Below are 25,269 nucleotides of genomic sequence, written 5' to 3'. Positions count from 1 at the left end.
CCACTGTCCCTGGGCCCTCCCTAGGGCCCAGGCTTGAAAGTGCCCAGTCACCCTAAGATGAATTCCATCTGTGTTACTTTCAAAGCCAAAAGGGCCTCTTAGAAGAGAGAATGTCGGAGTTGGGAGAGGCCTTAGAGGCCTAAGAATACAATTTCCTCTCCTTATAGGGTAGGAGAAAGTGGCTTCAGAGGGGAAATGGCTTGCCCAGAGTCATGTACCAAGTTAGTGACAAAGTCTGCTTCTTCCCAAAGTCCCCTCCCCTTTGGGGTCACACTTGCCTTTTAAGAGCACCTCCTGGAAACAGTGGTTTATATCAAAAGAGAACTCTTGGGGCAGCTATGTGGCACAGTGGATAAAGCACCGGTCCTGGATTCAGGAGGACCTGAGTTCAAATTTGGCCTCAGACACTTGACACTTGCTAGCTGTGTGACCTTGGGCAAGTCACTTAACCCTCTTTGCCCCACAACAAAAGAAAAAGAAAAAAAAGAGAACTCTCTAAGAGCAGCATCAGATGCCCCACAATTCAGGAAGGCAGATATCTTAGGAGGGGGGCTTTCTCGGGACCCATTTTTATATCACATGGGTGGCTGCCCACCACCCACACCTGGCTCTTCTGTCCATGACTTCCTTGTTGCCATTGCCTCAGGTGCTCCGACTGCTCATCATGGCCTGGGACCGGAGGCTGATTTTCACTATTGGCACGTCCAACACCACCGGTGAATCAGACACCGTGGTCTGGAACGAGATACACCACAAGACAGAGTTTGGCTCCAACCTCACTGGGCATGGCTACCCGGACCCCAACTACCTGGACAATGTCTTGGCAGAGCTCACAGCCCAGGGGGTCTTGGAGCCGTCTTCAAAGGACTGAGACCTGGCTCCCTCCTCCAGGCTGTCCATGCTTCTTGCTCTACTGGACATCTCACTCTTCCAACCCTTCACCTTCTGCCACTGCTCCCCACCCCACCTCCTCCAACAGGCAGGCTGCCGGGATCTCTCCTACCTGGGGAAGTGGAAATAGTCCTACCAAGGTCCAGGCTGGGGACAAATATTTCAATCTCCCCTCCTTCAGTATGACGGCAAGTGACAAATTGACAAGCAAACATACATTCTTGGGAGGGAGATATGCACCAAAAAACAACCCTCCAACAAAATACCCTGGGCCCCTGAATGAAATTACTTCCCATTTTTACAGCATTCAGTTTACAAAACACTTCCTCACAACAACCCTATGAGGTGGGCAAGTCAGGTAATCATGGTTCCATTTTACAGATGAATAAACTGAAGTTCAGGCAAGGGGAAAGTGACTTAGAACTGGAAAAAAAATCTTAGAGATCTGCTGGCCTGAATGACTCATCTGCTCAAAGCAGAAGACTTATCCAGGACCACACAGCCAGGTAATAACAGATCCATGCCTTGGCTGGTATGCTAACCTAATGGGAACTCAGCATTGCACCCATGCTATCAGATACTCAAACACACATACACACACACACACACACACACACACACACACCATAGAAAAACACCCAGACCTGTCTAGAAGCACCTCCCTCTCTCTCTCCCTCCCTCCCTCCCTTTCTACTTCCCCCTCCCCACCACAGTCTCTTGCTAGTGGACAGAGATGGCCCTGGGGGTCCTGAGTGGATTCTATATTCTATATTGTGTGTGTTTTGAGGGGTGGGAGGGGGGAACATGCACATATAATTGCCAAAATAAATGGATAATCCCGGGTGGGGAGGGGGGAGGGGAAGGGTGGCACTAGGGTGAAGGGGGAGGAATCTTGCTTCTTTTTCTCTTTGTCTCACCTTCCCTTTTATCCCCACCCTGTCCCTGTTGCAATCTGCCTATAGGAGGTGACAGATGTGGCCACACAGGTGGTCCTTTCCCATACCAAACCCTTCCCATCCCAACTGGGATTTCTGAGCCACCCCTTTTCAGAAGTGTATGCCCCATTGCGGAGCCAATCGCTAACTGGGGGGTGGGGGATAGGGGCTCAATTGAGACCTCCCTACCATGAAAACCCTTAAAAAGGAGAGTGGGTGACAAAGAGTTAACTTCTCCCCCCCCCCTTATGGTGTTGGGGTGGGGAGGAAAACCCAAAGATATGACAGTTCCCAGCCAACCAGGCACCTGTTGCCTAGGCAACTCACCAGCTCTGCCTCTGTTGATTGGCTGCCATTGTGGAAGTCAGCCAGGAGTTAAAGGGATGTTAACAATTGCTCTTTCAAAAAACCACCAATCCCACTGTGGGTGGAGAAATAAATCGCCTTTCTCCTCCCCATGTTGTCCTCCCATTGGCAAAGACTGGGGAATGGGTGTGAGGGGAAGGTCCATCACACTCCCTTGCCCTCTGGAAGTGGGCTTATCAGAATTTGGGGAAGGGGAGGGGGTAGGCTAGATTTTGCTGCCCCACTGGGCAAAACACTTATCCTAGGTCGTTGAGGAAAGTGCAGTTCTGAGCATGACCACAAGGCGGTGCAGTGATTCTAGCTCCAGACAGAAAGTTAATAGCCCCTTGGGGTTAAGTAAGACCCCTAGAAAATCGTTGAGAGCAAACAAATCATATTAAGTGAAATTTGCACCCTCCCCTGTCAGTCCCAGAGACTGTGTAGGTCCACATTATATCTTTTCTTCAACTCCCCGACCAACATATACACACAGTGTCATTTCCATCCATTAATTCACTCATCATTCTTTCATTCATTCACTTCAGTCATTCAGCACATGTCTTGAACCTCGGACTATATGGCTTCCGAGGTCCCTTACATCTCTGAGCCTATGTTCTTCAGGAACCAATAAAATCAATCCCTGCCCCGTTGGCCCCATGGTACTTTCTCTTGGTGAGCCTGGGGCTAAGGGGGCTCCTGGAGTTGTACACATGGTAGATGCTTAATAAATGCTGATTGGAAGGGTGGTGGAAGAGAGAAAGGAAAGTGGGGGCAGAGATCCTTGCTACAGCTTTGGTTCCTAGAGAATTGAGGGGAAATAGGGGTTGGCAGCAGGCCTTCCCTTCACTCACCTCTCCCTGGGCACCCTTCCTACCACCTCCATAATAAGCTCACCAGCAGTGGAAGGTATACTGGGGAGACTTGGAGAACTGAGACACACACCCCAGAAAAAAAATGTCTTTAGGGTCCCTTCCCCAAATGGCCACAACGACACTGAACATTGTTCCTCAGCACACATTCCAGTCATATCACCCCTTAGCCTACAGCTGGGGGGAGGGGGCCTCTGTTAGTTGAAACCTCCTATCTGAGCTCCCAGACTTTCCTCTATTGGGTCGTTTGCCCTACCTCTAAATTGCCCAAGCTTATTTGGGGAAGGCTCTGGAAGGCCAAAATTTCATCTCAGGGAGTGGAGCTACGCTCCCCCTGCTGGTCAAAGGTAAAACTGCAGCTTACTGAGATAGCTCTTAAGTTGGGTGGAGGGAGCACTTGGGACCCCACCCTCCTAGGCTCTACTGTCCCACCTCCTCCCAAATAAAGCTAAATCTACCCTTCCCTTTCTGGAGCCCAGCTCCTGAGGAGGAACACTGATAACCTTGATTGGCTGGGGCACCCCTCAGCCTGGGATTCTCCAGTGTTCTCCACATCCACCTTGTGGTCTTTGGTAGAATCAAATCTCAGGCTCTGCTCTCTCTGCTTTGACCCAACACAGTGTAGAGACAAGACATTGGATTTAGAGTCATGGGACCCGGATTTAAATGATCATTTACTATGTATGTAACCCTGGCCCTAAATTTCTTTTATAAAATGAGAGGATTAGACTAGATAATCTCTCATGCCTTCTTCCAATTCTAAATCCTAGAATCTTCTGCGAGGCAACATCCCCATCCCCACCCCAACCTTCCCAGCCTTGGTGGACTGGGCTGCCTCACCCTTGACTCTAACCTCAAACCCAAAAGTTACAGCTGGGGGCCCATCCAGTCACAACAGGTCATGGGAAAGAACCCCTCATTGAGAGTGAAGGGGGGGGCAGCTAGGTGGCACAGTGGATAGAGCACCAGCCCTGGAGTCAGGAGGACCTGAGTTCAAATCTGGCCTCAGACACTTAACACTTACTAGCTGTGTGACCCTGGGCAAGTCACTTAACCCCAATTGCCTCACTAAAAGAGAGAGAGAGAGAGAGAGAGAGAGAGAGAGAGAGAGAGAGAGAGAGAGAGAGAGAGTGAGTGAATGGGATGAGGAGATGAGGACATCTGCCAGAATTGATTCATGAAAGGAACTGGTTGAGTGGATAGGTCTAAGAGCCTCCACAGACCAACGATATCTACCACCAACATTAAAGGATCATGGTTGGAGTTGGGAGAGGAAGCACCCTCTCCCCCCTCTTTGCAAGGCTAGCAGCCTAGTACTGAGAAGGTTCACAAAAAGTGGGTTTTTGTATTGGCTGAAGAGGTCCAAAGGCAGGCCCCATGATGGGCTACGAAGAAGCAAAGGACTGGACCATACAAGGACCAATCAAAAGAACTCGAAATGTGGGGTAGCTAGGTGGTGTAGTGGATAAAGCACTGGCCCTGGATTCAGGAAGACCTGAGTTCAAATCCAGCCTCAGACACTTGACACTTATTAGCTGTGTAACCCTGGGCAAGTTACTTAAGCCCCCGTTGCCCTGCCAAAATAAAAAATTTTTTTAAAAAGAACTGGAGATGTTTAGCCCAGAGATGAGACAACATAAAGGGGACATGATAGGCATCTTTAAGTATTTAAAGGACTGAGAGGGAGTAGATGTGTCCTGATAGGCCCCAGAGAGGAGACCTTGGAGCAGAGAGCCAGAATGTAAAGTTACAAAGTGGCATTTTTAGACTCCACGTCAAGAAAGGCTAACAATGGCTGAGGTGCAGAAAGGAATGGGTTGCCTTCAGAGGTAGTGAGTCACTACTTCATCCCTGAAGGTCTCCAAGAGAAGGCTTGATGGCATGTTGTCTGGGATGTTATGAAGTATCATAATCATGTATGGAGACAGGTGGAAGGAGATGGTCTCTGAAGGTTTCTTCCCAATCTGGAATTTGATGATCAGGCAGAGACTGAGGAGCAAGGATTCAAAAGTAAACACTGGAGGGGATTGTTGAGTGCTCCCTGTCTGGGGGTAGAGGCTCCATGATGGGTGGGCTACAGGATCAAAATGGCTGAAAAGAGTCCACATCTCATTGCCTTGGACCACCGCACTTATGAGGGCCAAACGGGTTCAATCAATTTAGATGACCAGCTTGCTGAGTAAACTGGTGTTTGTTCCCCACCTGGAGTGGTTAGAAAAATGTTCCATTCCCCTGCCTGGGGCTCCCTGCCTGTGGAGGCCATGAGTGAGACTGATTCCATTCCATCCCATCTCCACTACTGGAAACACCGATCGGGATCCAAATCATCCTTCATCCACCTCTTGGAGTGACATTCCTAGTTCCCAGGAGTCTGCCCCTGGCTCTGGAGTCAAGACTTGTATTCAAAACCTGACCAGCTCTTACTACCTGTGGCCAAGTCACTCAACCTTTCTAGGCTCAGTTTCCTCATCTGTAAAATGAGGGGTTGCTTAGATCATTGAGCCCCAGAGGGAGCTCAGTCTTGTCTACTTCTCTGGATGGAGCTTGGCTCTGTACTCCATTCCAGGCTGATACCCATTACCTGGGGCAACAGGACCCTCAGCTCAGAGTGTGGCTATGGATGGATGGGAAAAGTCTCAGCAGAATACCCTGGAGGAGCCCAGAGGGCACCCTGAGGGCTTGGGCCAGTGTGGGCTTTCTGAGAAACAGTCCAGCCTCCTCGGCCAGTGGCCGCCCCAGTACCTCAGCCTTAATGGCAACCAGGGAGCTGGAGGAGTCATCTCAGGGAAGTGAGTCTCCAGGTCGCTGTCCAGCATCTCTGGGTAACCAAGGAGTGAGTATGGGGAAGGGGCAAGAAGAGGCAGGAAGCAGCCCTGAGGAGAGACAAGGCCAGGCCAGCTGTCTTCTGGTTTCCTGCCCTTTACTATTCATGGGTTTCATCTCCTTCCCTGATAAAAAGTGTCCCAGGACAATAGGAAGAGGATGGTGTCCTAGACTGAAAGACCTTAGGAATGAAGGGAGCCTCTAGCTACTTGCTCCTTCTCTTCCTGCTCAAAGGCCTTGTGGGTCTGCTCCAGGTCCTCAATCACAGCCAGTAGGTGGGCAGCAGCTGTAGCTGTCGGGGGTCTTTGCTGCTCAGAAACAGCAGATTTTTCTCCTGATGGAAGAGAAAAGAGGAAAATGATCAAGAGATTGTGTCACATGGACCACCGAGACAATGTCAAGTATGTTATTTTGCCAGAGTCGCTGGTTTGGAATCAGAGACTTAAGTTCAAATTCTGCCTCTAAGACTTGCAAGTGATACCTTATGCTAATCACTTTACTTCTTGAAACTTCAGTTTCCTATTCTGCAAAATAAGGGAGTCAGACATGAGTTCAAAGTTCTAAGTCCTATAAACTCTCCATCCAAACCAGTGGGAGGATCAGGGCCCCAGAGAATCTCAAAAGAACACATAAGGGGGCAGCTAGGTGGTGAAGTGGATAGAGCACCAGCCCTGGATTCAGGATGACCTGAGTTCAAATTCGGCCTCAGACACTTGACAGTTACTATCTGTGTGACCCTGGGCAAGTCACTTAACCCTCATTGCCCCACAAAAAACAAACAAAAAAAAAACCCACATAAAACAATTCCCTGAACCATGGAAAATAGGATGAGGTCTCCTTTTCAGCACCTGTCAGACTCTACTAATACTAAACCCAGTGTGTACTCCTGTAGCACACAGCAATTTGAGAAGGGGGAATGGGATTAGATGCTGGCCACAGGTGAGTGAGAAGGGACCCTAAGGCCACATCTGATTGAGTATAGCAGAGAACACTCCAGGTCCATGGTTCTTGATGCCAAAAAGGGCTGTGGAGCTGGCTGGTCACTTGGAACATATTTGGAATCATGTATTTTTGTACCTGGGACAAACGCCACCAGTGGGGACTTGCCTAGAAAGCAGCCACTAGATGGAAAAGGAGTGCACATGCATTGGTGTTGCTACTGAGGATGGGGCAAGGCAAGGCAAGTGAGGAGCTGGGGCCAGATAAGTCTATAGGTGCTCTTTAAATTGTACACCCTGAGTCAAAGTCCCTGGGGGCTCTGGTTTGGAGGGTACCAGGAACAACTAGAGAAACACTGGTTCTGGGCTCCATGCATGCATAAGTGACAAGAATACCCCCATGGCAGGGGTGGGGGCAGTAGAGAGGAGGACCCCAGCTAGATGCTCTTACCTTCCTGGCCACTCTGGCCCTGCGTCACCTCCTGTTCCAGATTGATCTCCTCAGAAAACTCAACATATTTCTTCCTGAGCAGAGAGAAAGAGAGACAGAGACAGACAGACACAGATAGAAAGAGAGAGACAGAGACACAGAGAAACCAAGAGAGAGCCAAAGACAGAGAGAGACGGAGATAGAGAAACTGAGACAGGGACATAGAAACACACAGAGACAGAGACGGAGAGACAGAGAGACATAGAGAGAAAGATATCAAGTCAGAGGACCCAGTCCTAGTTCTGCCACTTAATACCTGTGAAAACTTCAAGTCAGTTTCCTTCTCTGAGACCCATTTTCCTCATATGTGAAACTGGGCAGGAGAGGGAGGGGGAATTGGGGAGGGAGGTTTAACTAGAAGACATCTGAAGTCCATTCCAACTCAGCAGAATGGTGTGAGTTAATGGATTTACAGCCAGAAGAGATTTCCCAGGCCACTTAATCCAACAACACCGTTCCCCCATTTTATAGATGATGTTCTAAGGTCCCTCCTAGCTCTGATATTCCCTGTTCTAAGGCCCCTCCCAATTCTGATACTCAAAGAGACAGTGTGGTATAGTGGAAACAGTGGGAGCCTCAGTGTTAGGAAGACCAGAATCTGAACTTTGTGTGAGCCTCAGTTTTCTCATCTTTAAAATGGGCATAACATCTTCAGTGCCTTACAGGACTGTGGTGAGGATCAAGTGAAATAACGTGTGTAAAATCTTTATAAACCTTAAAGTGCGTGTGTATGTGTATATATACATATATATAGAGAGAGAGATAGTTACATATGTACTGTATTACATATGTAGTTATACATAATACATTATATATAATATATGGTTACATATAAATGTGTTATACATAGTTATATACATATATATATATATATATATATATGCACAGTGCCTGGAACATAGTAAATGTTATATGAAAATGTACATACATCTATATCAGCTAGTATCATCATTATTATTATTTAAGTTTTATAAAGTCTATTTCTGACAGTCTATGGTCCTGTGGAATGCAGGATTTAGAATCCAGAAGACCTGGATTCAAATCCTGGCTCTGCAAATTACTACCTATGTAACCCTGGGCAAGTCACTTACTCTCTCAGCCTCAGTTTCCTCATCTGTAAAATGAGGAGCTTCGAGCGCCTAACCTGGAAGGGATGCCTGGTCATAATGCTGACCTCTGGTGGTCATAATTGCTACTGCGCCTCCTCTGCTCTCCCATCACCCTAAAGTCTCCTCCCTCCCTTGAGACCCATGCACACCCACCTGAGCTTGTCCCTCCCCAGAAGCAGCTGCCGATACACCATCTGGGCCTCTGCGTCAGGGTCCAGGGGGTCACTCCAGTCTCCAAGGGTCACGGCTGAGTGAGTGCGGCTACAGCCCTGGACTGCCAGAGAAGGACAGGGGAACAAAATTGGCACAGGGACCCCCAGATTCCAAATCGTGACTGCCAACCCCCAACTCAGGACAACCTCATCCTATCACTAGACCCATCCCCATGTGCCAGCCCAACCATGCCCTTGGCCCAGCCTGTGGGTCACCTGTGCGATCCTGCTGGAGGCAGCAGGTCCAGCGGTTGCCTCGGAAGGCCCCTGGGTGGCATGAGGGCAGCATGCCCTCATTGCAGACACTGGCTTTGCGGATGGCAGACAACCATTGGTTCAGTTCATTCACATTCTGATGGGGAGAAAATGTTCAGGGTTATACAGGGGCCATAACAGTAGTAGTGGCGGTGGTAGTGGTGCTGGAAGGAGAAGAGGAAGGGGGGAGGGGAGGGGGAGAAGGAGGAGAGGAGGAGGAGAAGCAGGGGGAGGGGGAGGGAGAGGTTGAGGGGGAGGGGAGAGGGAGGGGAAGAGGAGGAAGAAGAAGAGGGGGAGGAGGAGGAGAGGAAGGAGGAGAAGAAGAAGAAGAAGAAGAGGAAGAGGAGGAAGAAGGAGGAGAAGAAGAAGAAGAAGAAGAAGAAGAAGAAGAAGAAGAAGAAGAAGAAGAAGACACAATGATGAAATGATGGTGGTAGTGGTGGTGATAATGATGATGCTGATTATAGCTTAGTAGACAGAGATAAGATCTTTGAATTCAGACTTGAGTGAAAGTCCTGCCTTTCACAATATTGTCTGTGTGACTCCAGGGGCAAGTCACTTAACTTTTCAGTGCTATAGGTTCCTCTCAAAGATTATAAGTTGCAGAGGAGTGGTAACCTGCATTGGTAGGGGGAATTTCCTCATGCAGAAGTTCCCTATATAAAATGTGGGGGAGGGGGGTGAAGGACAGAACCTATGACGCCATGGTCTCTGCTGAGATCCAAATGACCAGGGTGGTTATGGGAGGGATTGTGGGTGACAGAAGGGAAGGGAGATGAAGCACTCGCACCTTGCACTGAATGTACGCTGTGTCCAGCTGCCCGTCCCTGGTCTTCGTGATGACCTGCATCACGTGCGGCTGTTGGAAGGCATTCTCGTCCACCCTCTCCACGGCACAGATTCTACACACCGGGACGGAGGTCCGCACCTGCCCCAGACCAGCCCCACACCCTGCTCACACTGATCCAAAGGCAGGAAGGGAAGGAAGGCTCCCCTCCCACCCCCACTTACCCTCCCATACCGGACCCCTGCCCCCAAGATGTCCCCACCAGCTGACCCTATGCAGGTGCTCTAGCTGCAGAACCCAGGATGACCACAAGGGACCCCCTGAGCTCCTCAGTCCTGGCTCCTTGGTTGTCTGGTCAGTCAGTGTGGGCATCTGTGACCATGTGTTTGGGCACCTATATGTGTATGTGTGAATGTGCAGGTCCTGGGGGTGAGTTGGGTCACCACTGCCTATGGGTCTGGGCCAGTCAATATGTGAGTGTGGGTCAGTCTCCTGGACTGGTTTGAACTGAGCTTAGGGAGGCATTGGGTCATAGTGGCTAGAGCTCTCATCACCAAGAAGACTCTAATTCAAATCCTGCTTCAGAAGCTTCCTTCCTGTGTGTCTTACAACAAGTCATTTCACTGCTGCCTGCCTCAGTTTCCTCATCTGAAAAAATGAAGGTGGATGAAAACCAGATTGAATCATGGTCACATAAGCCCCTTGTTTGAACAAGGGGAAACAGACTGTTTTGAAGATAATAACGACAACAAAAGCAATGACTAGCAATTAAGGTTTTCAAAGTGTTTTACAAATTTTAACTCATTTGATCCTCACAACAACCCTGGGAGGTAGGTGCAAGTATTAAGCCCATTTTATATTTGAGAAAACTGAGGCTGAGAGAGACTAAATGACTTGCAGAATCAGGAAGAAAGGAAGGAAAGAAGGAAGGAAGGAAACGAGTATTTATTAAGCATTTACTATGTGCCAGGTACTTTGCCTTTACAAATATGATCTCATTTGATCCTCACGAAAACCCTGGGAGGTAGTTGCTGTTATTATCCCCATTTTACAGATGTGAACCTGAGGCAGACAAAAGTAAAGTGATTTGTCTAGGATCCCACAGCTCATAGGTGTCTGAGGCTGGATTTAAGCTTAGGTATTCCTGACTCCACTCCCTGAGCTCTGTGCATTGTGGCGCCCCCTAGCGTTCCTGTCCTGCATGGCACCACTTTACACCTTGATAGCTTTGAAGGAGGAATTCATTAAGCAATAGTGTAAAGATGTTAAGGATGCTATAACATTCTGTGGTATCTATGTTTCCTGTTCTAATTCCACAATAACCCTCTTTGACATTCGAGAACACTTTGTCTCATAAAGCCTCTTTGTGATTTCATAAGAATTGATTTGTCATTCAGTTCTAATTATCAGGGATGTTCCAAGATGGTCTCAGTCATGTTTCTCTGAAGGACAATATTTGTGGGGCCTGCTTGATAGGCTTGTTGTGAGAGAAGGGTTCAAATCTTGCCTTGGACACTCATTTTTTTTCTTTTTTCTTTTTTTTAGGCAATTGGGGTTAAGTGACTTGCCCAGGGTCACACAGCTAGTAAGTGTCAAGTGTCTGAGGCTGGATTTGAACTCAGGTTCTCCTGACTCCAGGGCCAGTGCTCTATCCACTGCACCGCCTAGCTGCCCCGTCTTGGACACTTATTACCTATGTAATGTGAGCAAGTCACTTCACCTCAGTTTTCTCCCAAAAAAGGAAGGTGTGAGACCTCAGTGAGGCTCTCCATCTTTGATCCTATAATGTTATTCAGGTCATAGAATTTATAATTGGAAGGGACCCTAGACATTGTCCACTATTACTACTACTATCACTATTACAACTACCATTACTACTATCACTACTTCTATTACTATTACTACTACACTACCACTATTACTCTAATTATTGCTACTATCACCATTACATTACTACTAGTACTACCATGACTATCACTACTATTACTATTATCACCACCATCACCACTACTACTACTACTATCTAGCACTTACATTTTGGTTTAATATTACTACTACTATTACTAAAAACACTATTACTGGTACTATTAATATTATTACTTCTACTATTAATATTTACTACTACTATTTCTACAACCATGATTACTACTACCATCACTATTACTACTACCACTACTACTATTAATATTACTACTATATTACTACTACTATCACTATTACTACTACCATTATGACTACTACTGTTACTATTATTACTTCTACTATTAATATTACTACCATTATTATTACTATCACTATTACAACTACCATTACTACTACCATCACTATCACCACTACTTCTATTACTATTACCATGATTACTATAATTATTACTACTATCACTATTACATTACTACTAGTAGTGCTAGTACTACCACTACTATCACTACTACTATTACTATTATCACCACCACTACTACTATCTAGCACTTATATTTTGGTTTAATATTATGACTACTATTACTAAAAACACTATTACTAGTACTATCACTATTACTACTACCATTACTAGTACTATTAATATTATTACTTATACTATTAATATTTACTACTACTACTATTGCTACAACCATGATTACTACTACCATCACTATCACTACTACTACCACTACTATTAATATTACTACTATATTACTACTACTATCACTATTACTACTACCATCACTATCACTACTACTTCTATTACTATTACTATGATTACTATAATTATTACTACTATCACTATTACATTACTACTAGTAGTGCTAGTACTACCACTACTATCACTACTACTACTATTACTATTATCACCACCACTACTACTACTATCTAGCACTTATATTATGCTTTTAGGTTTGCAAAGCACTTTACAGATAATATCTCATTTGATCCCTATAACCCTGGAAGGCAGGTGTCATCATTGTCCTCTTTTACAGCTGAGAAAACTAAGGTTGAATATAATTTTAAAACCCTTCTGTATCTATATATGTGTTGTCTCCCCAGACAAAATCTAGGCTCTTTGAGGGAGAGACTTGATTCTATCATGTCCTTATATCCCCAACACCTAGAGCAGTGACTGGCTCACAAGAGGCAATTAATAGATGCTTGACTGATGAGGATGGTGATAACGCACTGACAGAATGATTTAGTTTGTGTAGCATTTTTCTCATGGGAATGGGCTGGTCTGCATGTGTCTATCTGTGTGTGACATCCACCACATGTCACAGGCTCAACCTATAAGGCTCAGAGATTTAGCTATGGAGGGGACCTTCACAGTCACTTAATCCAACCTCCTCATTTTATACAGGTGGAGAAGGGGGAGGACAGGGATCCCAGTGTGCCCATGTGAGTGTTGCAGCAGACTACAGTGCTCAGCAGCCAGAGCTGGGGCAGAGGGAGTAGAGGCAAGGGAAGAGGAGGAATGGGAAAAGAGAGCACTGAAGGTCCCTTTCCCTTTTCCTTTCTCCCTCTACCCCCTTCTCCTCCCCCTCCTCTCTCCTTTCCCTCCTCATTCTCCCTCCTCGTCTGCTCCCTCTTCCTCCTCCCCCTTCACCCTCCCTTTTCCCCTCCCCCCCCGCCTTTCCCCCTTTCCCCCTTCCTCTTTTCTTCCCTCCCCTCTCCCCTCTGCCTCCCCTCCTCTCCTCCCTCCTCAGGACGAACCTCGGAGAGCAGCCTTACCTGCCATTCGGGAGCCTTGGAATAGGAGAAGGTCTCGCCGCTAAGGCAAAAGTACCTCTTCTTGAAGGCAAAGCGGGGAACCAGGGTCCCCGACTCAGCCTTCCGAAGGTGCAGGTAGCCTTCCTTGATGATGGCCGATGGAGGAAGCAGGAGCTTTGGCTGGGCCTCCAAGGCTGGGGGGAAGGGGAAGGAGGACAGGAGGAGCAGTGAGGCCACAGCCCCCCCCCACACACTCCCATCCCACCCCCGCCAGGCTCCAGAAAATCTGCTTTCCTAACTCTCCCACAGGATCCAAACTGCAAACCAAGCCCCTCGGCCCCTGCCTGGACAGCGCATTGGTGCTGGCCTGGGCTTCTGGACTAAGGAGGCCCCACAAGTACCCCAGCGGTGGGGGTGGGACTGCTGCTGCCTCCCCCCACATACAGCCCGCATAAACCCAGCTACTTTACTGACTGAGTGAGTGAATGAATGCTGAATGACTGAAGAAGACGCAAAGGTCTCCACTCATCTCATTCATGTGGCATTGACTAAGGCTTCTCACAAAACTGCTCCAAATATTGATGGCCTCCAGGAAAGTGGGATGGCAGAGGGAAAAGAACATTGTACTCAGGGTAGAAGTCCTGGGTTCTACTACCCAATCTGCCACTTATGGGCTGTATATCATGGGGGCAAGAACCTTCACCTTCTGGACCCCAAGTTTTCTCAAGTGTAAAATGAAATGAGTAGATCTCTGATGCCCCTCCCAGCTGTGACCTTCCTTATTCAAAGCCCCCCACTCCCAGTTCTGACATCCCGTTCTAAGGCCCCTCCCAGCTCTGACAAGGGGGTAAAAAAAAAATCATATGTAGGCAAAATTATTTAACAGATTGATGATTTTGCCCACATGTGAGAACTCCCTGTCTAGGAACTCCCTCTATCTTTGCAAATCGTAATCAATGACTTGGTAGATAAGTCCTAGGGTATGGTCTGGTGCTCAGTGTCAAATGCAGGGTTCAACTCCAAGTCCAGCACTCTATCCACTTTCTATTTTATGGTTTCTCCATACACAAAAAGGGAGAGGAGAAGAGAAGGAGCTAAAGGAGAGAGAAAGGAAGAGAGGGAGAGAGAGAAAGAAAAAGAGGGGGAGGGAAGGGAGAGGAAGAGGGGAAGAGGAAGAGAGGGAGAGGAGGGAAGGGAGAGGAGAAGGAGGAGGGGGAAAAGGAAGGAGGGAGAAAGAGGGGGGAAGGGGAAGGAAGGGGAGGGAGAGTTCAGACCCAAGTTGTGTCCCAGGATAGAATGAGGAGAGGCTGCCCTGAGGATGGTCACAGCCTGGCCAGCAGAACTCACCACTTCCAGCATCAATGTCTACCAGCTTGTCCAAAAAATCCTTCACCTGGGTGATGCTCTGGAGAAGGAAGGGATGTAGGGGGACCATCCATTGCTCCTTTCCCCGGCCCAGTTGCTGGCCCAGATTGCCAATGCTCTGCACTGCCTGGTAGGAGAACAATGGAGCAGGGCCCCGGTCATCCTGCAGGCAGCTTCTCCTTGGCCCACTCCCCACTGCCATCTCAGAAGAGGGGCCAGCTCAGGGCTGAAGGATTCTGGTGGAGGAAGGGGGAACCAGGGCAGGGGGCATGCTTCTTCTCTCTGGTGACCCAAAAGAAATTTTGGGCTCCCAAATTCCAACCTCCTGCTAATGTAGCTAAGTGAGAAAGGGCCTGAGGGGGCGTCGTTTGGGGGGGAGGTCAATGTCTCTCTGGATAAGATCCTGCCTTGGGGCAGAACAGTCCCAGACCTAGGCAATTTCATCTTTAATTCCTTCTCCCTTCTTCCAGTTCCCTCAACCCTGAGAGGTCCTGCTCCAGACATATCCATCCCACCTCCTTCCAAAACTTCCCTGATGTTAAGAATGTTCTATTCAACTGAGTCATACATACTAAGGCTGAGTGAATGACTAATGGGCACAAGATCCGAGTGGTCTCCCCAGGAGGGCATCTGGCACATTTGGTGTGAGGCCTCCCCGGCCTCACCTCCTCGATCCCCAACACCGCCAGCCCCACAGATACCTTGGCAAGTAGCAGCAGGGAACGGCTGGTCTGGGGATCTGCATGATGGTCCCGGAGATCAAAGAGCTTTGGGGTGAGGATGGCAGGAGCGAAAAATCGGAGGAAGAGGAAGCCACTGATAGCCACATACTTGACATCCTGGACATAAAGAGAACAGCCCCACGATATGAGGGAGGGGGGTTGATGTTTGCCATCACATCTAAAGAGCTCAGAGCCTTCTCCCTATTGCTCTCCTCAACCCCCTCTCCTTCTTTTGCAAGATAGAGAAACTGAGGGGGCAGCTAGGTGGCACAGTGGATAAAGCACTGGTCCTGGATTCAGGAGGACCTGCGTTCAAATCCCACTTCAAACACTTGACACTTACTAGCTGTGTGACCCTGGGCAAGTCACTTAACCCCTCATTGCCCCGCAAATAAATAAATGAATGAATGAATGAATGGATTAAATGAATGAATAAATAAATAAACAAGCAAATAAATAAATGAGTGAATAAATAAATGAGTAAATAAATAGATAGACAGATAAATGAAAGAATTAATTAATTAATGGAAATGCTTTTAAAAAGATAGGGAAGGGGCAGCTAGGTGGCACAGTGGATAGAGCACTGGCCCTGGAGTCAGGAGGACCTGAGTTCAAATCCGGCCTCAGACACTTAACACTTACTAGCTGTGTGACCCTGGGCAAGTCACTTAACCCCAACTGCCTCACCAAAAACAAACAAAAAGATAGGGAAACAGGCAGCATGGTACAGTGGAAAAAAAATACTAGATTTGCAGTAGGACAACCTGGCTTCCCTTTGAAACTCCATTATTATCTTCGTGACCTTGGAAGTCACTTTATGAGAACTCCCAGTTTAGGAACTCCCTCTACCATCGAATAATTTAACCAATGACTTGGTAGATTAGTCTAAGGGAATGGTCTCGAGTTTTAGAGAAACCTGGGGAGATTTGTATAGTGGGATGCATAACAAAATAAGCAAAACCAGGAGAACAATTTATACAGTGGCCACAGTGGGGTGAAAGAAAACGATACTAAAAGGCTTCAAAACTTTGGTGTACACAGGGTCAACTTGACCTTCCAGAAGACTGGCTGTGGGAGGGCTGTAGGTATGGAATGAGGCATATGTTTGCAGACATGGCTACTAAGTTGATTCAATCTGCTTAACTGTACTTTTTGTAATGAGGAAGGGTTCTATTGGGGGGGGGGTGTCATTGGGAAGTCCCAAGGATTTGGCAGAAATGGGGGGGGCACGAATACAATGCAATTTCCTTGAGGGTAGACTGTTTCATATTTATCATTGTCCATACTGTGCCTAGCACAAAGCCTGGCACATTGGTGGGTGCTTGATGAATGCTTGCTTGGATGATCAATGAAACATTTCCCCCAAAAGTGACTTTCCTTCTTTGAGCCTCAATTCCTTATTTGTAAAACTAGAAAGTTGGAAAGATTTATTTTTTTTTTTAGTGAGGCAATTGGGGTTAAGTGACTTGCCCAGGGTCACACAGCCAGTAAGTGTTAAGTGTCTGAGGCTGGATTTGAACTCAGGTACTCCTGACTCCAGGGCCAGTGCTCTATCCACTGCGCCACCTAGCTGCCCCCGAGAGATATTTTTAAAGTCCTCAATCCTATCATCTCTGCAGGTCCATGTTCAATACTTCTGAAGGTGGCACAAAATACAGAGTGGGATTGAGATATCTGTGTGTGTGTGTGTCTGTCTGTCTGTCTTTCTCTGTATCTGTGTGTGTGTCTCTCTGTCTCTCTCTGTTTCTCTCTCTCTCTGTGTGTGTGTGTGTGTGTCTGTCTGTCTCTCTCTGTATTTGTGTGTGTGTCTCTCTGTCTCTCTCTGTTTCTCTGTCTCTGTCTGTCTCTGTCTGTCTGTCTGTCTGTCTGTCTCTCTCTCTCTCTCTCTGTCTCTCTCTCTGCCTGTCCACAGCCCTTTGCTGCTGTCAGTCAGGCCCTGGGAAGAAGCCCCACCAGAGCCCCACCACCACTAACATCTCAACCAGGATGCAGCTGGCATCTCGAGTCAGATTTCTCAGCAGCCCAAAATGCCAACTTCCCACTTCCCTGCCCACCCCACTCCACCCCTTATCCTGGTTATATTTAGCTTTTGAGAAGAGTACTCAGGTTTTGTTTATTTGTGTGTCTCTGTATGTGCTGGTGGGTACTTTGGGGGTAATGTTTGGGGTTTTTTTAGGGTTTGTATTTAAGCAGGAGACTAGAACAGAACCAGGAAAAAAGGGTAGAAGCCACAGAGAAAGTTTCAGTCAGATATAAGGAACAACTTCCTAACAACTGGAGCTGTTTCAAATAGGAAGTGGACTGCCTCAGGAGGGGAGGTCTACAAGCAGAAGCTGGGTGGTCACTTGCTGAGATGCAATAGGGGTGGGCCGGCCTCATTGGTCTCTGGGGTGCTGACCAATTCTTGTCCTGGAGTGCTATGCTAGGCAAGGATCACATCCCTATCTCCCAAGGGTGGGGGCATCTTGTTCTCCCATGATCTCATCTAGAAACTGGTCCTTCCAGAATGGTTTAAGGGTGTCTCTGTCCCAGCTTGGTGTCCTGGGAACCTCCCTTAGGGAGACACTGGGAGGGGATGCCAGGAGACCCTCCCACCCCAGCCTGCTTCCCCAGGCATCTTTAGGATGCTCAGAGTGAGATCCCTGCTCCTCACTGCTTCCTCAATGCCTCCCACTCACCTCCATTGTTCCAGGCTAATTTTAGCCTCAGCAAGTGTCTCATTGACTCGATCCCCTGGGGAGGGTTGGGGGAAGGGAGGGCCGAGTCAGAATTGGAGGGTTGGTATCAGCCTGTTCTGCGGGATTCAAGTACCACCTCTGAAACAACTAGGGTGACCTTGGGCAAATTGCCTAACCTCTCTGGGCCTCAGTTTCCCCATATGTAAAATAAGGAAAATAATAGTATCCACCTCACAGGGTTGTGAAGGATCAAATGAGATAACCTCCGAAAAGTGCCTCGACAATCTTAAAGTGCCCCATAAATGCCCTACCATCATCATGGGCATTTTAAGGCTCACAAAGCTCCTCGCCGATCTCATGTGACCCTTGTTATCCCTATTCTACAGATGAGGAAATTGAGGCAGAGAGCAGTTAAGGAACTTGCTTAGCACCACACAGCTAGCTAGCAAGTGTCTGAGGCAGCATTTGAACTCAAGTGTTCAGACTCTGAGTCCAATACTCTAAACACAGCGCCCTTCTAGACAGTCACACATTTTATTCACTTGGAAGACAGGGACCCCAGTAAGTGATCTTTGGTTTGCAGGAGTATTGTCCTATGTTTTTGGGTTCTCCCTAAGGAGAGATGGGAGAATGCCAATCCTTGGGCTGCGTCAGGTAGCTCTACTGGGAAATATTAGAGACCAATCGATCACTGAGCATTTCTTAAGCATCTGTTGCATACGTCTTCATCTGCTTAGTTGGAATCATAAGAGACCAAGGGTTCTATCTGGTGCAGCCCCTGGAGCTCCTAACAGGACCTGGCTTGAGAGGCTTCAGAAAGAGCCCCAACTATGGGGGGGAAGAGAGTCCAGGGTCCCTGACCCTATGGGGGGGGCGGGGAAGAGTTTCTCCATGTCTCAGTTTCTCTATCTTTACTCACCAAGAGACAGCATACAGTATGGGGGAAAGAGCAGAGGCTTAGAGACAAGAGAGCTGGGATCCAGGCCTGGCTCTGCTGAATAGTAAGAAGTCACAACTCCTCTAACCCCAGTTTTCTCTTCATTAAAATAGGGAGGTTAGAGGCAGCTAGGTGGCACATTGGATAAAGCACCAACCCTGGAGTCAGGAGGACCTGAGTTCAAATCTGGCCTCAGACACTTGACACTTACTAGCTGTGTGACCCTGGGCAAGTCACTTAACCCTCATTGCTCCGCAAAAAAAAAAAAAAAATAGGGAGGTTAGACAAAATCTATAAGGTCCCTCCCAGCCCTGACATCCCCTATTCCAAGGTCCCTCCCAGTGCTGCCATCCCCTGTTCTGGGGCCCCTCCCAGCTTTGACATTCCTTGTTCTGAGAATCCTCCCAGCCCTGACATTCTATGCTTTCTTGGCCTCAGTTTTCCCAGTTGTAAAGTGAAGATAACAGGACCTGGCCTAGGTCCCTCGCCAGCTTGTGTAGGAATCAGAGCTTCTCAGGGCACTGCATTGGTGAGAAATGGCCTCCAGACTGTGCCTGCCTCCCCTTGTCCCCGTGCTCCCAAGCCCATTCCCTCTCCCCCTCTCTCCCACCCCCGCCTCTTCCCACCTCATGCTCAGTCTCTGGGAATCGCTCCTCCACCCTCCGGTGCAGCTGTCTGAAAGCCACTCTCATGGCTGGAGGGCACTTGTCCACTGAGCCAGTGATGGCCTCCAGGACCTCTCCCAGGTATCCCGTCAGCAGCCCCAGGCTGTTTTCCCGCACGTGCTCCTCAGACAGGGTGCCCTTGAAGGAGATTCTCCTGTAGGGATGGAACCCAAGCCAGGCAAGAGAGGAGTGAGCTGCCCTTGTGGGCTCATGCAGTACCCATTCAGCTTGATGGAGCCTTCTGCCCTGGGCAACAAGGCTTAGCTGAACTCAACCAAATCCACAAGGCTTTATGGGAGAAGAGAGAGGTAATTAGGACAGAGAGCATCACACTAAGAGCAGGGAGCTTAGATCTGGGTTCAGATGCTGGCTCAGCTCCTTTATGCCTGTGTGACCCAAGGCAAATCACCTTTCTGGGCCTCAGTTTCCCCATCCGTCCCCATCAATCACCATGAGAGGACTGAGCTTCTGTCTCTGACATTGTGTTCTAAACTCACTCCCAGCTCTGGAACTCACTGTTCTAAGGCTTCTCCAAGCTTGTTCCAAGGCCCCTTCCAGCTGTGACACTATATTCTAAGGTCCTTTCCAGTCCTGACATTGAAGATTCTAAGTCTCTTTCCAGCTCTAAGTCCTGTGAGACTATGATAATATAGTCCTGCCCTCAAGGAGCTTGGAGTCTAAGTAGGGGAGACTGGCATTAGTTTATTGGTATGATCTCAGGTAAGTCACATTTCCCCTCTCTGAGCCTCAGCTTCCCCAGCTGTCAAATAAACAACCGGGACTGGATTCTCCCTCCTCTAGTTCCAACATCCTCTGCTCTAAGGTCTTCTCCAGCTCCATCATCTTAGTTTCTAAGGGCCCTTCTTTCCAGAACTGGAAGGCTAGAATTGTGTAGAATAGGATGGAGGTGAGATGCAGAAGAACTCCTCCCAACCCAGGCTCTTAGGCTGTCCTGAGTCCTATCCCAAGGCTATGCCCTTGCCCCACTGGCTTAGTGGACTTAGTGACCTGGACAGAGCCCAGAGCAGAGTTTGGCAGGACCCAGAAAAAGGACTGAGTTGGTATGATCTCAGATGGGCCAGGTAGCTTCATGAGGAGGCATCCCTCTCCAGCTAGAGATCACAACTCTACCATGGGCCAATAATCTTTCTGATGCTTGTCTTTGGTCCACCAGATATTGGCTGGATGAATGGATAACTCAGGGTGGTGCAGTCCATCCCTGATGCTTTAAATGAATAAGAAATCATGTCCTACACAGGGAGTGGCAACACTGCTTACATATAGGAGGCAGGATACACTCTGGGTCTTAGCATATCCTAAGGGCGCCTCTGCCCCACTGGTTCTAACCTCAGCCAGGGGGCATATGTCCTCTCAGAGTCCAAAAAACAAAGTTGCATTAAAGGTCAGTCACACCTGTATTTGAATGGATCAACTAAGGAAAGTGGCAGAACACATTCCCTAAGTAATAAACCTTCAGGGGGGCATATCTGGCCTAAAGTCCCTCTACTAGGTCCCCTCTCTACCACAACTACCATGGAATAATTACCCTTTAGTCACAAATGGGTTAGAAATCAAATTCCAGGAGCATCTTCTCCATGAGGTGCTTGTAAAAATGGACATATGTCACCTCTCCCATTAATGCATAAATGGGGCTTGGTTTAACAAGTTGGCTGGACCAGTTACCCAGGCCCTGGAAGGAGATGCCCCGGCCCCTGGGGGCCTCTCAGCCAATGGGAGGAAAGACCCCACCCTCCTCAGCATCCCCTGAGACGAGTTGCTTAGCAACCCAACTAAGATGCCTCTAGGGAAATTCAAAAGAGAATGGATGAAAGGGGGTCTTACCTTTCTTTGGTGGGGTGGGAGGAAATGGGACCTCCTTTCTAGAAGCTTGAAGTGGGTTCTGGGGAGACTTCCAAAGGTGAAGAAAGCCCTCTGTCTGGGAATTCTCAGCCTTATTGGCCAATCCTTAGCTGCGCCCTCTCTGTGAACCCCTGCCTCATCTATTAGCTGCCCACTCCTGTATTCTGGCCCCGGTGAATTTATTTATAGGTCCTGCCACAGCTTGCCAGACTCCTGTTTTTAACCACCTTCATTAGCACCCCCATGAAAGTGAGAAATCTCTCTCTCTCTCCCTCACTCCCTCCCCTCTTCCCCATCTCTCTCTGTGTCCTTGTTTCTGTCTCTGTGTCTCTCTGTGTCTCTCTGTGCCCCTGTCTCTGACTCTCTCTGTCTCTTTCTCTTTCTCTCTGTCTCCCTCTGTCCATCTGTCTCTCTCTGTGTCCCTCTGTGTCCCTTCCTCCCTCTCTGTTTCTCTGTCTCTGTCTGTGTGTGTGTCTGTCCATCTCTCTCTCAAACACACACACACACACACACACACACACACACACACACCCCTTTCCACAACTGGGCTGCTTTAAGGAAACATCACCTGGGCAGCACAGTTTAAGGAAAAGAGCACTCAGAATATCTCAGTTCAAAGCCCATATCTGACATTTACCTGTGTAATTTACCTGTGTAAATGTCATGCCTGACATTAACCTGTGGGGAAATCACTTAATCTGCCTCAACCACTCCAGAGGTCCTTTCCAGCTCTATACTGAGGATCCCTCTGCCAAATCCGGTCATTCCCACCTTCACAAATTAAGAGAATCCATCCCTAATGTTCCCATGGACTATTTGTGCCCAACCTGTGGTAGAGCCTTCTGAGCTCATACTAGTGTCTGATCAGCCACAGTTGGGCACATTGTACCTTGACTCTAACACAGTGGTGTCACTTTGGTCCTCCTCAAGAGCAAAGGACCACAGCCACATCTCCCCTCCAGGTCCCTGTCTCTCCCATCACACTGCCGCTGTCCCATTCAGGCCTTTGTCACCTCTTACCCAGACAATAACCTCCTCACTGGCATCCCCATCTCATCTCTCCCCAGCACCAATGCATCCTCCACTCATCTGTCAAATTAATATTCCTGAAGTGTAGATTCACATGGTACAAGTGTATGTCCATGTCACCCCTCTTCTCAACTGAGCTCCTAATTCTCTCCAGGATCAAACATGAAATCCTTTATTTGGCTCCTCATCCTCTTCAGAGGCTGGCCTCTTCCTACTTTTCCAGTCTTCTTCCCCACCACCACCTATTCTTCAGTCCAAAATGTTCCTCCAGTTCAATACTCCATCTATCATTCCCATGCCCTTGTATCTTCAATGCCTACAATGCTCTCCTCTCTGCCTTGTAGTTCCTCTGTCTTCCTTCAAGATTGAGTTCAAACCCTACCTTCTGTAAGAGGCCTTTCCAGTTCCTTAGCCCACCCCCACCCCCAGTGCTGGTGTGTTCCCTTGGGACTCCCTTCCATTTGGACTGATTGTATTTGGCAAGTAGTTGTCTCCCCCATTAGAATGAGAGCTCCCTGAGAGCAGGACATGGTTTTGCCTTTCTTTCTATCCTCAGATACTTAGCCCAGTGCCTGGAACATGTTATGTGCTTAATAATGTTTATGGACTGATTGGCTTTCCATTATCCCCCCTGTCCCCAGACTCTGCTCCATTCTCTCCAGCTCCTCAAGGGCAATTCTCCACCTTAGGAGAGAATCCCCCAAGCTCTCCATTCCCATCACTCTGCTCTGGGCTCTGCAGTCAGTTTTCTCTGAGAGCCCCGCCCCCCTCCTCTCTGGCCCCAGCCTTCCTAGTGCTCTCTCACCCTCTTTTCCAGTGGCCCAGAAGTCTCCCAAGAACCTACGCCCTGGCCCTTCACCTACCCCTTCCTGGCTCACCCTCCCTTGCTAGGGAAGCCTATCACTCTAGCTCAGTTCAGCTGAGGAGCTGTTCCCCTTGTCTGGTCCTGAGCCCAATCAGCTTCCAAATCAGCTTGAAGCAGTACCATTATCTCCACCCCAACCCTTCAGCCTCCTGAGTTTCCCAAGCTTAGGCAGAGAGCCTTGGGCTGCCCTTTCCATCTGGAAGGTGACAAGCCCCACACATATAGCCCACGGACAAATCCAGCCCTGCCCCCAAAAACTGAGGACTGAGAAGACGTTATACTTACATACATTTATACTTCATATCCTATACATAATCCATGAAGTATAATGGATAGGGCTCTGGATTTGGCTGGATTCCTCAAATATTTAGCATCATTTAGGATCATCAGCAAGACCATTGATGTTAGAACTACAAGGGTCCTTAGAAGTCATTGAACCCAACCCCCTCATTTTTTAGATAAAGCAACTGAGGCAAACAGAGGTTAACGGAGCTGCCCAAAGTCACACAGCTAATTGTTGTTGTTGTTGTTTGTCCTTCATCCTCAAAGAAGCCCATGACAGATGTCATGACTTGCACTGAAGTTGATTTAAGTGAGGCAGGGCTGTGCAAGGTCACTAGCCTCACTCTTTCCTCAAGAGCCATCTGGGTCCAGTGGTGAGATATGCCTCAAGATGACTGGAGATGGCCCCAGATGTTTAAAGCAATTGGGGTTAAGTGACTTGCCCAAGGTCACACAGCTAATAAGTGTCTGAGGAAGGATTGGAACCCAGCCCTTCCTGACTCTGAGCAGTCAGGTCTCTATACTAGCTATGTGACCCTGAGCAAGTCATTTAATATAGCTGGGCCCTTGTTTCCTCATCTGTAAAATGAGTGGGGTAGATCTTATGGCCTGCAAGAGCCCTTATGGCTCTAAACCTTATGACCAGATGAATCTATGGCCAAAGTCGGACAAATGACAGGCAGGTCCAAGACGACCTGAACCACCAGGACAAAGAATTATCTGTCCCCAGAATTTGGGAAGGGATCACATCCAGGATCCAATGTACGCAGAGCATTCTAGGCCTAGGCCTATGATTTCTGGGATGTAAAAGGGTCTATCTATTTAATCATCATCCTCTTTCTCCTCCTCCTCCTCTCTTCCTTCTCCTTCTCCTCCTCTTCCTCCTCTCTTCCTTCTCCTCCTCCTCCTCCTCTCTTCCTTCTCCTCCTCCTCCTTCTCCTCCTCTTCCTCCTCTCTTCCTTCTCCTCCTCCTCCTCCTCTCTTCCTTCTCCTCCTCCTCCTTCTCCTCCTCTTCCTCCTCTCTTCCTTCTCCTCCTCCTCTCCTCTTCTCCTCCTCTTCCTCCTCCTCCTCCTCATCCATAAGTCTCTCTAACCCCAAAAGGTCTGAGCCGATACCCCTACACACCTGGTCCGTGTCAACTCTATCTTACATGGGTCCAGCTCAATGTATTTCTTCTCCTCAAAGATGCGGTTGATACAAGGCTTGAGGACCTCATGGAGATAAGGCGTGCCCACCAACTGCAAAAAAGAACATGTAGGAAGGAGACACGAAAAAGAGGGTACAACCGAGAGAAAAAGATGAACCAGATCTTGGAATGGGGACTAAGAAAAAAGTTTGAGAGCCGGGAGGGACCGGGGAGCCCATCTATTCCAAACCCCTCATTTTATAGAGAAAACTTAGGTCCAGAGAGGTCACATGGCCATAGATTGAGAGCTGAAAGGGACCTCTGAGTCCCTCGTAGTCCAACTCCTTTATTTTGCAGTTGAAGAAACTGAAGCACAAGAAAGTTTCCCAATAACACACAGGTAGTAAGTA

At 48.2% G+C, this 25,269-nt stretch overlaps 2 protein-coding genes across 4 annotated transcripts in view; one reads left to right on the top strand and one right to left on the bottom strand.

Annotated features, from left to right (window-relative positions):
- Nucleotides 1–2,822, top strand: part of DTX1 (deltex E3 ubiquitin ligase 1) — a 65,118-nt gene extending 62,296 nt beyond the window's left edge. For both annotated transcript variants that reach the window (XM_043988084.1, XM_043988094.1), the window contains exon 10: nucleotides 647–2,822. In XM_043988084.1, coding sequence (XP_043844019.1) covers nucleotides 647–871 — 225 coding nt within the window. In that variant the 3' untranslated portion in view covers nucleotides 872–2,822. The remainder of the gene's footprint in view (nucleotides 1–646) is intronic.
- A 357-nt stretch (nucleotides 2,823–3,179) lies between these two features.
- RASAL1 (RAS protein activator like 1) overlaps nucleotides 3,180–25,269 on the bottom strand; it is a 47,443-nt gene continuing 25,353 nt past the window's right edge. For both annotated transcript variants that reach the window (XM_043988074.1, XM_043988062.1), the window contains exons 12-21: nucleotides 24,859–24,971; nucleotides 19,658–19,850; nucleotides 15,396–15,533; nucleotides 14,677–14,821; nucleotides 13,351–13,523; nucleotides 9,658–9,795; nucleotides 8,829–8,964; nucleotides 8,554–8,674; nucleotides 7,253–7,326; nucleotides 3,180–6,197 (exon numbers count right to left, since the gene is read on the bottom strand). In XM_043988074.1, the coding sequence (XP_043844009.1) occupies nucleotides 6,046–6,197; nucleotides 7,253–7,326; nucleotides 8,554–8,674; nucleotides 8,829–8,964; nucleotides 9,658–9,795; nucleotides 13,351–13,523; nucleotides 14,677–14,821; nucleotides 15,396–15,533; nucleotides 19,658–19,850; nucleotides 24,859–24,971 (1,383 nt within the window). In that variant the 3' untranslated portion in view covers nucleotides 3,180–6,045. The remainder of the gene's footprint in view (nucleotides 6,198–7,252; nucleotides 7,327–8,553; nucleotides 8,675–8,828; nucleotides 8,965–9,657; nucleotides 9,796–13,350; nucleotides 13,524–14,676; nucleotides 14,822–15,395; nucleotides 15,534–19,657; nucleotides 19,851–24,858; nucleotides 24,972–25,269) is intronic.

This window comes from Dromiciops gliroides, chromosome 1, assembly GCF_019393635.1.
Source record: "Dromiciops gliroides isolate mDroGli1 chromosome 1, mDroGli1.pri, whole genome shotgun sequence".
In the NCBI taxonomy this organism is placed as follows: Eukaryota; Metazoa; Chordata; class Mammalia; order Microbiotheria; family Microbiotheriidae; genus Dromiciops; species Dromiciops gliroides.
The sequence above is the reverse complement of the archived record's forward strand: the minus strand, read 5'-3'. Positions and strand labels throughout refer to the sequence as shown.